The 14,025-nt window shown below is 44.1% G+C and overlaps 1 protein-coding gene across 4 annotated transcripts in view; it reads left to right on the top strand.

The window, feature by feature from the left end:
- Positions 1 to 14,025, top strand: part of USP24 (ubiquitin specific peptidase 24) — a 2,099,319-nt gene that overhangs the window by 957,442 nt on the left and 1,127,852 nt on the right. For all 4 annotated transcript variants that reach the window (XM_078670143.1, XM_078670156.1, XM_078670149.1 and 1 more), the window contains exon 41: positions 4,744 to 4,888. In XM_078670143.1, coding sequence (XP_078526269.1) covers positions 4,744 to 4,888 — 145 coding nt within the window. The remainder of the gene's footprint in view (positions 1 to 4,743; positions 4,889 to 14,025) is intronic.

The raw sequence follows: 14,025 nt of genomic DNA on the forward strand, positions 1-14,025 counted from the left end.
GGGTACCGGGTAAAATGAAAGTTTGGCAGTGGTAAAAAAAATCAGAAGTAGAGTATGGATGGGGGAATGAGGAAATTATCCTGCAGAGAAATGTTTAAACTTAACCTACAAGTAGCTTCTAGACATCAGTGCGATTAACGGATGTAAAAGGCACCAGCAAGAAAGGCGAAGGGCAGGAAAGAAGCACGGTTTTCCCGGCAAAGCAGTGTGTGTTTTTAAGTTACATTTTGTATGCAAGTGCACTTAGTGACCGTTTCCTGCCTTTACGCTGCTTTGACCCAGATAAGAGGAACGTCCGAGTTGATGCTCCAATCGGAGAGAGTCCTGTTTGCGTTGGCCACGTTTCTCCAGAATAAACGGCAGCAAAAAGCTTCAGATGTCAGAATGAATGATGTGAAGGGGAAATCTTTCTGTGGAGCTTGCACCTCCCTCAGAAGTGTTTACATCCCTCCCCCACACCATGGGCGTGCCGCACTGTTTGAAGACCTCTTTTCTAGTGGCTATAGACTGGACACGGAGAGTATAGTATTAATAAACTCCTGGCACAAGCATCTGTCCTCCGATCAGGCTACCTCTCCTGTAAAACCTCCTATAACCGCAGCGGGGCAGGGTCGTGCACCCGGGTCTGCCAACCTCCACCCTTAGAAAATGACTGGCGACAGATACGTGCTTTTGACCTTCCTCCTGAAGTTGTTGATGACATCTTCGCAGCCAGGCATCCATCGACTAAGTCTGTGTAAATATCTGCTGTTGAGAAAAGTGTGTGGCCTGGTGTGCTTATAAAGAGAAACTTGCTTCATGCCACGCTGTCCAAAGTTTTGTTATTTCTGCTGTCCCTAGCCAAGCAAGGCCTTGATTGGACACCCTTAAAAGGGTACCTGTCGGCGCTTTTGACCTGTGCACGATTGTCGGACCAACCATCGTTATTTAAATCTCCTGTTATGCATTAACTCAAAGGGTTAAAACATACGATTCCTCTCTTTCTGTTTGTTGTGCCCCAATGGGACTTCATTTTACTCATGTGTGGGCCTTTTCAGCCCCTCCTCTGTTGTTTGTCGGACTCCTTACCTGCAAAACAGTCTTCCTTGTTGTTCTTACTTCGGCACATTGGGTTTGCGAGTTATAGGCCCTTTCTGTTAATCCGCTTAAACCATGTTCTACCCAGACAAGTTGTTACTGTAGACTCGAGCTTCCTTCCGAAAGTAGTGACTTCGTTTTGTATTGGTAAATCTCTTCTGTGTTTTTTTTTTTGCTCCATCTCATCCCTCTAGAGGCCTCACCGGTTGGATTCGAAAGAACACCCAGCTTCTAAGTTGATCATACCAAAGACCACTGAGTAGACTAGCACTTTACCAGGTACACTCATGTGAAGAAAGACACGGCTGAGCAGAAAAGAACCATCTCATGATGGATTGTACTCTGCATTAAAATCTACTATGTGCTGGCTGGAAAGTAATCCCCGGAGGGCTTGCAAACTCATTCTACGAGTGCCAAGGATGCTGCTCCTGCGTTAGCACTCATGGGGCCAGTTCTTGACATTTGTCAGGCTACTATATGGGCTTCACCTCATACATTCAAGAAGCACTACTGCTTAGACAATCATGTTCACCTAAAGGGGAACTTTGCCCATTCCCAGTTTAAGCTAGTTCACTGACCCACCACATAAGAAATATTGTTTGAGTAGCATTTCAAAAAGTGAGAAACTTGTGGTTAGAATTCTCTATGAGAAGAACAAGTTACTTACCTTCAGTAATGCTTTTTCTGGTAGAGGCTCAGCATTTTCCTCACTATCCCTCCCACATACATGAACTGGTCTCCTCACATAAAAAGATCCTAATTTAGGATTCTGCATACTGTTCATGACCACTCTGACTCAGCATCTGCGGAAGTGTTAAGAAAGCAACCATTGTCAGTGATCATGGGTGGTGTTTATATAGATCTTTATACGTTGTATCCGTCGCTGAATAAAGTAAACGCGGAGGCGCCTGCTCACACGGGTACTAAAGATTTTCCGTATCCAGTCTGATGCCTGGTGTAGTATTCCAAAGTTGAGGAATCTGTATAGAAAGAACAGTTCTGTACATAAGTTGTTTAACTACTTCATTATGTTCAACTTAAATAATGCCACACCCTGTCTACCAAAAAGAATTGTAGGACAGGTGAATCACTTTCTCCATTTCATATAATTCCAGTTACAGTCATTCCTCGCGGCATACTTCTATCTTTGGAGTATTCATCCTGCTCTTGGGAGGTAATATTAGTTCTACATTATTGCAGTTGAGGACTTTTTCATTTTAATATGACTGCACCAGACAGTTCCTTTTTTGTTTTGCTAGTAGTCTACCAGTTATGCAATTTCCTTCCTATTACTGGCCTGTTAGAACAGTGTTTTTGTTTGGGTCGTCTGAGGGAGATTAGTTGGACTGTAACTAGTACACTCCTTATTTTGAAACAGTGTTACGAGCTAGTCTTGTTAATCTCCATTTTAGTACACTGCTTTTATTGAATAATCAATTCTACATCCTAATTCAAAGATTTCTAGCATTACCCAGAAGTTTTTATTACAAAATCATCAGCTTAATAGTTGATAGATGAGACTGATTATGAGATTACATTGTAATTTGATGTATGCATCTCCACAATCATAAAACATAGTGTTTCTTGTTTGCAATAATAATTGATGATTCGGGATGTTTTTGGGTTGTTTTACACAAGATTGTTAAAAAGTCATCAAGACAGGACTCTCCTGATTTTCGTTGTCTGCATGTGAAAAAAATATAAGGTAGCCCACGAACTATGAATAAGTATTCAAAGGTTTACATCCTGTATTGTCAATAATTGGAGTGATGTAAGAAGTGTGCATGGGCATGTTTATCTAGATACATTCGGAGAAAAAACTATCTCTGATTGGCCCTGCCTCATGCTGGAAAAAAACCTTTTTTGGTCAGGTTAATGAAATGGTGCCTGCTGTGTTTGGTTCCTCCATCTAGGGTGGAGAGCCACATGTGTGTTCTAGTTTGAGCATTGCATTCAGGCATATTACAACATGTTTGAGTATCCTTTCACCCAAACAACTTAGTTTTCTTTAGACAGTGTCAGAATCCACCATTTTATAATAATATGTAGCAATTTAACAATCACTCTGGCACATTTTGGGGGGCAAGTTCTTCCAACACATAGTGATATCACCATGTATTGTGATGCTGTACGAGGAGATCCTGAAGTGAATATGCTCTGGGGGCATTTCGCTTGCTCTCTGGTTTTTCTTCCTCACCATCTCTTCTGCACCTCCCTGAACTCCCTGTGGCATTCCAGTTTTGCACTCTGGAGTTCAAAGAGAGAATACCCTGTGCCAAATTGTTTGTGGCATAATGGCCCACCCATTACATTTCATCCATCAGAATTTCTCCTGACTAAATTAGCAGTCAGACGTAAAGTGAGGTGGCATCTCTTTAGCAGTACCAACGTATCAGTTGGGTGTGATGAACCACAGGAGGAGTATTTCATGTTTCTACCTGAACTGGACTGGAAAGTACTTAGCTCTGTGCATAAATGAGAACACATTTTTTATCCTTGTTCTCCATGGTATAAACTTGGAATTCTGCTCTTCAGAATGGCAGATCTTTTGTAGCATAAAAAGCAGAGTTCTGTCTTCTATTTTTGCTTGCATTAGTTTCTATTTGGCCGCCCATAAGTGTGTATTTGCAAGACACAGTTAGACGTTCCAGTCTTGGAACACAGCTGGCTATACAATTGATTTTTCAGAGGTTGGAGCAGTCAGCACTGTCAGTCTGAACTTAATTCTTACAGCTGGAATGTAGCATCCCATGCCATTTCCTGTCATGCTGCAGTGATTGCTATTCTGAGACACCAGGTGATATTCATATTTTGATTATTGGCTTCTACACCTTCCTCTGGTGCAGTCTTGGCAAACCTGTTGTTTTGTTGTGGGATTCCTGTGCTAATTATTGTTGGAAGAAGTTTTGGATGCCACAACCTAATGTTCCTTTTCACCCATTTTGGAATTCTGAAATAACACAATATAGTATGACAATAATAGCCTATCACAGTACCACAAGGACTTAAAAAGCACCTTTTCAAGTATTGTAAATGATCCAGATTACGAAAAGGTGCACTACTAGTGAAATAGCCAGAAGCAAACACCACAGCATTTAGTGCAGCCACAGTGGTGCTAATTTTGTTTTCAAGAAGCTGTCCTCATACATAGATACCTAATGGTTGTTGGTCACATGTTGGCTCTGCTCTTATGGATGTCTTGTTGATATGCTCACATTCACTCATATGTTTTAATACTCTTCCTTCAGAGAAAACTCAGTCTATTCGATATACTCATTTCCAACTTGAGTAAATTCTGCTTATGAAACAAAAGGCAACTAATGTGGTAGGGCAAATTACGAGCATGTTTCATAGAGAGATTTCCCATGGAATTATGTCTTTTTGTTCTGTGACATATGAACTAGTCCCTTCCATCAGTGCAATTGATTGCCCTGATTATAACGGAGCAAAAGCTTAATGAAAAAGTCTTACATATAACCAGGAGTGTAGCCTGCTCTGTTGTTTTTAAGGTGCATATTTTTCAAGAAGTATGAGCCTTTTCTTTGACTTTGGTGTTGTACTGTGTTGGACATCGTTGAAAATTTCCAGCAATCACTTATTTTACGGAGTATGTTAATTGGTGTTTTGGAAAACAGTTTTCCTCTAATGGCACATTTTTCCTTTTAGGTGCAGCACAGTAAATAGTAGATTGGCCGCCTATGAAGTTTTAATAATGCTGGCTGAAAGCTCCCCTTCCAATCTTCAGCTTATTACAAAAGAATTGCTATCTATGCATCATCAGTCTGACCATGCACTAAATAAGGAATTTGATGTAAGTATTTTGTTATAACATGCTTCACTTGATGCATAATAAGGTGCCATTTTTTGCAATGCTTCAGCAAATTTCTCCCCTTTTTCAAAGTAAGTTCAATTAAGCCACTATGCAAAGAATGCTAATTGCCTTTGTTGAAGCTGTTGTGAAGTGTATGGACTTTCATCGAAACCCCCCCCCTCCCCCATCAACCATCCTATTTGTAAATAGTTCCAAGATTATGCAGCTGTTAATTGAATATCTTGTGATGGATACTACTAACTGAAGATTCATTACCTTCTGAATTTTCACCAAGCGTCAAGCGGGATCTGAAAAATCTCTAAAGCAGTACTCTTGCATGCCGGTAGGTAGTGCAGTTCTACTTGGACTTCGTTCTGAAATTACAAATGGAGCCCCATATATGCACCGTTCATGCATGCTGATGTCAGTTGCTGTCTTTCTGCTCCTTGAGCTTAAATTCACATATTTTATCAAAATTAATGCGTGTGCAAGGGAAAATGTATTCCCCCCAAGATAGAGTTCAAACCATGAAGGAACTGTCACAAACTGATATCTGTGATGGGCCCTCACAAAGCGTGTTTTTGATTCCTGGGGTCAACTCCAGATCCCAGATGAACCTCAAGGCCATACAGGACCATGAGGCCTAACTTTACATCAGCAAATATAAGAAATCAGTCATATAGGCAGCACCTCCCCAGTGTTAATGTCACTTCTTGCTCTGAGAGTGTGCTGTAGAGTACTGCAAGGCTCACACCTTCTTCCACCACTACAGTTTAATATATACTTAAAACCGCTAATGGATTTTATGAGGGTCAAAGGTAAGATTTACTCTGAGGGCATCCAAACCGGTCTACAGCTAAACTGCAGGATTTGCCGACACGTTTGTTGCTGATAGTAAATTGGATGGGTAATAATGGCCTACGGTTAAGTGATTCTAAAACAGAAAAATTGCAGTTAAGGTATTGCCTTGCCTTACATTCTCCTTCTTACGCCTTGGATGCAAGAGTAACAAACAAATACCAAAATAAAACCTGGGAATCCATCGGTCTTTAATTTTAGGTGGCGGTCCCAAGCTTCACTGTGTCCAGTTACCACTTTCGATCTTACAAATCTTCCTTCCTGTCCCAGACACCTCTCCCAGACAGCCATTGCATGTTCCTGGTACAAGTCAGCTCGATGCTGCAGCAGTGAGTTTGAGTTGGTTAGCATGTCACCCACAGATGCAACCTTATAACCCAGAGAACAGTTTTGGTGGTGCTGTTAGATTGCCTTGTAGAGCTGGGGAAGCAGAGCTGATGCTGTGTCCTGGCACTTTCAATAACCATGCATTTATATCATTCCAACTCTGAAGAGTTGCCATCAAGCTATTGGTCAGTGAAAACTGGTATGCATAAGGTGGCTGACTCAAAAGACCTAGGTGTCTGATTTACATCTCCACTGTTCCGAACGTAATGCCCTGCTCAGATCCTTTTGGGTCAGGGGTTTTACCTTCCCCGGCAGGCAAATCAGGGAGGTGCTGTCTTAACCCTGTGACTCCCCAGCAGCTATCTAGACCAACTCCATCTCCTTCCTCCACTAGACCTCTGATAATCAACAGGTTCTGCTGCCCTACCATTTTGATTATCTCTTTCTTGTATGTGCTGAACAAATCACACACTTGTTATTTATTAAATATCCTATTTGTAAATAGTTCCAAGATTATGCAGCTGTTAATTGAATATCTTGTGATGGATACTACTAACTGAAGATTCATTACCTTCTGAATTTTCACCAAGCGTCAAGCTGGATCTGAAAAATCTCTAAAGCAGTACTCTTGCATGCCGGTAGGTAGTGCAGTTCTACTTGGACTTCGTTCTGAAATTACAAATGGAGCCCCATATATGCACCGTTCATGCATGCTGATGTCAGTTGCTGTCTTTCTGCTCCTTGAGCTTAAAATCACATATTTTATCAAAATTAATGCGTGTGCAAGGGAAAATGTATTCCCCCCAAGATAGAGTTCAAACCATGAAGGAACTGTCACAAACTGATATCTGTGATGGGCCCTCACAAAGCGTGTTTTTGATTCCTGGGGTGAACTCCAGATCCCAGATGAACCTCAAGGCCATACAGGACCATGAGGGCTAACTTTACATCAGCAAATATAAGAAGACTCCACTATGTGACCGGTCATAGTCAAAATAAAAGTCTGGTTCCTGCTTCCAAGTTGGATCTACGACAGATCATTGGGGTGTAACCTTTAGTGAAATCCAAGAGAAAGCATAACAAGTTGAAGCAAGAATTGATCCCTTCCCTGCCACACTCGGACTGAAGAAAGGGTGCCAGCATGCCTTGCGGTCTTGCTCCCGGTCGCCATCGGAGCTGTATCAGAGTCTAGTGACAGCACACCCAGAGTTTCCAGGTTCATCAGCGATGTCTCTGCAAGTGGAGATATTCAGCAAAGTCCTGCTACCCCTTTCCGGCACTTCATCAGTTCCCTATAGTGTGCCTTCTGGTTCAAACAATCCTCAGGGTCCTCCACTCGCAGGTGGGTTTGCTGTTGTAACTATCTCTGCCCTTTGATCCTGCATCGGGTTCAGCACCTTCTCCAGTGTCAACTTCTGTTCTGGCAGTACCACATGTGCCGGTTTCAATCATATCGATAGTGCCAGAGGAAGATTTACAGTGCATTGTGCTTATCTGACTCCAAGCAGAATCTGCCTCGATCGAGATCGCCCCAACTGTTGCACAGCCAAAGGGCAGTCCTTCTGGTTCGGACCCTTTGCCCTTAGTACGTGGTAGGGCTCAAAATGTGCCATCTTTTCGGAACTCACTTGGACACTGACAAATATGCTGATGCGAATATCTCTCTCTCTCTCTCTCTCTCTCTATATAGATAGATAGTGTAGCGGTTTCATGGTCAAAGGGGCGTGTGTCACCTAAGCTGCTCCTTAGCTTGTGTATTCAATGTAGTGAGAGAGTTCACGGCCGAAAAGACTACAATTACCAGCATGCTAAGGGGCTGGCATATGGAGGCACAAGGCGGTTCATACAAAAGCACCTCCCTCCCAAGAGGAAGGTGCTTGTCAATCAACCCGGATAGTTTTGGAGATGGCGGATGGTGATCCCCACCGGAATACAGCTGGAAGATAGAAGCCTGCCGTGCCTGGAACCTGTCATGAACTTTGCTTCCTGGAAACCGTGGAAAGTTCGCGTATTGCGATAAGTACTGAGCCGAACGGAGTGCGGGCCCGCCTCCGTCGTGTGTGTGTTTTGTGCCTTTAATTGTTTCGAGGTAGATAGGAACCGCGGTGTCTTACAAACGCGCCTTGCTTTTGTCTGGCATTACGATTGAACGAAGGACTGGTAAGTGAAAGCGTCTGATGTTAAAGACGCGCTCTACGACATTCCTTTCAGAATTCTAGCAGGAGACGCGTTTGGAGAATTCTGAACTGGGACTACCGTTTGTTTTTGGTTCTGAGAAGAGAAGAGCAGTACGAGCAAAGACAGTGACTCGTGTTATGCAGTTAAACAACCGCAACTGTTTTCTAATGAACTTGCACTCCTGTTACTCTGTTATCTGGCGGCATATATGGACTGTTCTGTGTGAAGGAGGATTTATCAATATTCCTCTGAGGGATCAAATACATTCTCTTAGACCGACTGATTTGCAGTAATGTCTAATGCCAACATTCCCTGATTAGGTGGGGTGACACTCTGGTGAGTAATAAGAGAAGGTTTCTGGGCTTTACTATCGCTCTCTAAAGGATAGATATAAAAACCTTCTGTTTTGTCCTCCCTTTATGCAGTGTGGAAGCTCCTTCTGATACCCTGCAGACCATTGGCCCGAACTTAGAGGGACCCACAGAAAACCATCAACCGCCTGTTTGTTATTTTATCCACTTCCCCTTTTCCTCCCAGGGCACCTATTCACACAGAGAGTTGGTTATTTCACTGTTGGGATCGTGTTTAGGCGGGACTAGGGGGCTTATCGTCCGACATCGTTTCTGCTGGTCAGCTGGACAAGGTTAGTGGCGACATTCTATGCTTGTGCTGCGGCCAATTCTGACAGATAGATATTCTACAATCTGATGAGGATAACTAATATGAGAAACTCAGAGAGGCCAATGGTCTGGATACTTTTCCAGTTACTTGCCATGTATCTCCCTCTAGTCCTGCTACAGAGGAAAGCGCCTCCTTCACAGTCATTGTGCACAGGGCTGCAAAAGGCTTAGACCTACAGCTTCCCACTGTGGTGGCCATGATTAATGTTTTAAATGAGGTACTTCATCCTGGTCAGACCACTGCAGAACCTCTACTGCCACTTAACAAGGCACTTCCAGGGCATACACACTTTTGGGTACTTGAACAAAGCCATGTTCAGGTTCACCAGTTAACAGACCGGCTGCTTGTCGCCATCATCCTGCACCGGGCGACCTAGAATTTCTCACACAACATTGAACGTAAGAGAGTTTGGTTGTCACAGGTTCACAAGCAAAGTAAATCCCAAAGTCTTTCCTACCACTCCACCTGATCTTGAGTTGAAATTCGGGAAATACATTTTTCAAGATGATGTTCTCCTCTACTACCCTTGCTTTGAGGTCCGTAAATGCCAGCCTACTGAATTATCTACTTCCATGCCTTTTGGGAGACTATATATGAAACAACAAGGACTTGCCCTTGAACCCATGTCGACTAACCAAAACAAATGCAATGGGCCCCTGGGTCAAATTCATCCTTGATCTATCCACCCAAGTCTAGCAATCACAGTGGACTGTATTAATGTGTCACTTAATGAATCCGTGGGCGGCTGATTAAATTTGAAGTGCATTTTGCTGTGTTTCACTGGATTTTCGACTTTAGTCTGGCTGTGGCTCTGCTAATCAGGACCACAGCCTTGCTGTTCTCTCTAAATTGTTATCCATGTACTTTAGGTACATACCAGATTGGTTACTGAGTTACCTTATGTGCCCCTAATATATGGTACTTTAGGTACCAAGGGTACCCCAGAGGCCTACCAGGGGCTGAAGCATGTATTATGCCACCCCTTGGAAGCCTTCCAAAATGACACCACAGGTCTGCACTTGCAGCCTGGATAAGGTGGTGTAAGCATCCCTATATAGTATACCTAGATCTACCTATATATATAGACACATATTAACCTATAAGTCACTCCTATAGCAGGCCTTGACAATCCTTGAGGCAGAGTGCTTGGTGTTGTGTGAAAGGGTGCCCTAGCATGAGCTGAGCCCCTCTGCAGCTTTCGGAATCCCTTCCTTATAGCTGTTCCCTGATATAGCCATACCATATACCCTTAAGTGCATTATAATCCTCGCATTTAATGCAAACTTTGGTTTGGCATTATCAAAACATGTCCTGTTTGGTGTCAAACATTTTGGAATACTATCCCCCCCGCCAGTCCTGGTGGCAGGGGTAGCATTCTACCCTTCTAGAGGGAGAAGACATGTACACACTGGAATACCTGGTTAAAGTTTAAAAGCGCTTCAGCATCACAAAATGGATGCTGCTGCCACAGACATGAGTCGGACCTCCTGCTGCTGGACTAAACTCCGGCAGGGGAGGCCTGGACAATAGGTTTCCTGCCCAGGGAGGTGCTAGCACCTCCCCATACAGGCTTTAGGGTATTGGGACAGGGTGGGTTGCATTCAGTGAATGCTTTTCAGACACTGCCTGGGGCACACAAGGTGTCCCATGCATATCCCAGTTCAAACCGGTGGCTGGGGCACTCAGCCCCAGCTCTGGCGTGAAACTGGACGAAGGGGAAGGGATGTAACCATCCCCTTCCCAGGTCCTCCCATAGGTGGGACCTTAGAGTTAGTCCACCCCTAAACTTGATACAAGTATAGGAACCCAGTCCCTAGGACTTTAGATTACCCTGGACGAAACTCTGAAGAAGAAATCTTGGCCCTTCGACATTTCATTTCAACTGAAAGACTGAAGAATCTCCCTTGGGGTCTAGGACTGACCCCCCTGTTCAAACAGGCACCTGAAGAAGCATATTGCCAGTCTGCATTTTCGAGGCTCCCGCCAGATCCCGAAGAATCTGTGACACAGGACACAAACTTCCAGACATCTCCGAGGCTGACAGAGTCCCCAGTAAAGCTGAGACCTGTAGCTATCACGAGAGACGTGGGACAGGAACTCCTGGACAACCTGCAATTTTGCAACTGCACCTACTTCTCGCAGTTTCCCGAAGTTGTGCATTGGGTTATTTGAAACCCCTGACCCGAGCACCATTTGCACTGAAGCTCAGAGGCCTACACTCCATGAGTGTTCCTTGGGCCAGTTCTTTGCATTTCCGCTCGAGGCTCCTTCGCGATCTCTAGTCCGTTTGTTAGTGGGTCCCCACGAAGGACAATCCTTTGTATCTTGAGCTTTCCTGTTTGCTCCAGGCATGCTCTGACTCCCCTCCAAAGGGTGAGTCCCTCAGAACTTGCTGGTCTGCACCTAAGCCAATCTTTGCATCTTGCGTGGGTTGCTGTTGCCAAGGCTTGTTGGGTCCAATCCGGATTCTGGCGCTGCAACACTCGACATCCTTCGTGGGACAGCTCGAATCCAGCTCCTGGTCGTCGTCGACGCCTCCTAGTCCTCGTGGCTGAAGAGTCAAGCTTCACCTAATTCACCTAATTCACCTGAAAACACCCAACATCTGCTGCCATCTTCCTGTCGCCGTCCTGGTCACTGGCTAGTGACCCAGACTCTGTCCCCTCTGCTTTCAGGTTCTTCACAACTCATATCCACCCTTGGATCCGCCCGGACATTTTTCCTCTTGTCGCCTACAGCACTTCTTTGCAGCTCTCCATTGGAATAGACGATGAAACCCGACACCAAAAGACACCTATGCACCCGGCTTTCCTGGGTAAGGTAACACAAGTACTTTGGTGCTCCTGTGGGTCTTGACTCTCGAAGTGTCCAAGTCTAAAAGGGCTCCATCGTAGTTCACCCCTAAGTTCACCCCACGCGTCCCCGTGGGTCTCCTGTGTCCCTACCTTGACTGGTTCCTGGTTGCCCCAGCAGTTCTAGAGGCCCTAGGCCTGACTTCTATCCCTCACTTGGTTCTTATACCACTATTTTAGTATATGGTTGGTGAGGCCCCTAGGGCAAAACGTATACTGTGCTATTTACTGTGTTATTTAAAGTTCTTGTATTGTACTTTTGCCTCTAGCCTCATAAAGAGACTAGAGGGGTTGCGTTTAGAATAAATACGTATATATTTGATATATACCTTGTGTGGTGTACTTTCATTTGATCATTCAAGAGATTATAGACTGGTAAAACAAGCTGCTTTACATTCCTTCAAGACTTAGCCTGAAGGCTGCTCTCCACAGCTACCACTAGGATAGCTTTCTATAAAGGTTGTCTTAAACCTACCATCAATAAGGGTCGTTTGAACTGGTGCAAGGTGCCCACTAGAATAGTGGACATCATATGCCAGGCCAACTTATCACAACAGTGGACAGTATTAATGTGTCACTTAATGAATCAGTGGGCGGCTGATTAAGTTTGAAGTGCATGGTATTAGTCAGACATCATAATAGAATATATATTACATTTCAGTGAAGACGGTTCAAAGTTTAGAAATAGCTTGGTGCATGATACATATTTACTTATGTACAAGATCAACTCTGGAAATCATACTATCAAATAACATATTCTTTCAATATGTAAATTGATACTTGTATAGCACACTACTCACCCGCAAGGGTCTCAAGGCGCTTGTACGAATACCGCTGTGGAACCCATCCTGGCTTTCCCTGTGAGGTGTCCACTCCTGGGCACCCCCAAGGTGGAGGCCAGGCATCCTTAGCGTTGTGGGGGCCGTTGTGGAGATTAAGCAAGCTATTGCCCAGAGTTGCAGAGTGGGACTCCATGATTGGAATAGGCACCGAGGCGAGAATTATCAGGTCCGTGGAATTTTGAGCCCAAGACCCGCCGAGGCGGGGAATTGAACCCTGGTCCCGGGCTAGACCTCTGCATCAGGGTCTGCGGCTCTAACCATTGAGCCACACTTCGTCCACTTTACAAATCCTAGTTAGACATAAGAAAAACGAGACTTACCAAGGATATATCAATATTTTGACCACACAGAAGTGAGCCTGCGGGATTCTTCAGGACAACACCATCTGTCTAGTGAACCGTAATTTGAGAAACAGGGCTGTTAGTGTTTAATTCTATACCCAAGAACTAATAAATAGTAGTAAAAATCTTGTCTGCCACCTTCCTCGTGTGAAGATTATTGCTTCTAAACAGAGCCTGTCCAAAACATCATGTGAAATTTTGCAAATCCATTTCATCTCTTATAGAGAAACAATCTCATATTATGTCTAAGAAGTTAGTGTCAATTGTGTGCACCTGAATCATCCCACATGAACAGCTAACACAACGAGGTGACTTGATGTGATATAGACTCACTGACACGGACACCCCTAGTTGGTGCCATCTCTTCATGTGGGATATGTGTATGTGCACACAATTGACACTAATTTCTTAGAAATAATAGCAGACTGTGTGGATGAACTCAGCAGCCGACGTGTAGAAATCATGAATGACAGTTGCACATGAAAGTGGCTCACGAGTGTGCTAATCCTGAACTCCTGGGCATGAGCCTCTCCCCTCCAATCAATTTGCTACTTCTGGAGGATAATCTGTTGCATTTGCAGGGCAAGATCTTGCATACAGGCGTACACAGCCTGCACCTCCTTGCATGGAGATTGAATGTTTCCTGTTGATTCCATCTAATCGCCCTCCCACGGTTGTTGGTTATCTTGGCAGTTAGATGCCCTTTCACAAAGTTAGTGTATACTGGGTGCTAGTATAAGTTTGTGGATTGGTGCCGCACCCTCCACATAGACTCATCACATGCTAAACTGTATGATATTTTGTTTCATCTTTCACTCAGTGAGGATTTGCTATAGGGACTGTAAAGAGCTACTGTTGGCGCTTTGAGCTTTTTTGTGTTTGCAGAATCAGCCTTATTTGTTTAAAGCACCTATAGTGATGAGATTTCTTAAATGTTTACAGCACATGTTCCCACTGAAGCCCCCCCCCCTTTTGTAACACCACAATGGGACTTGAATGTTGTTCCCCCTTTTCTAATACCTTTTGAGCCAAAGCACAGGTGTCCACTATGCCCCTTA

The sequence above is a fragment of the Lissotriton helveticus genome, chromosome 1_2, assembly GCF_964261635.1.
Source record: "Lissotriton helveticus chromosome 1_2, aLisHel1.1, whole genome shotgun sequence".
Taxonomy (NCBI): Eukaryota; Metazoa; Chordata; class Amphibia; order Caudata; family Salamandridae; genus Lissotriton; species Lissotriton helveticus.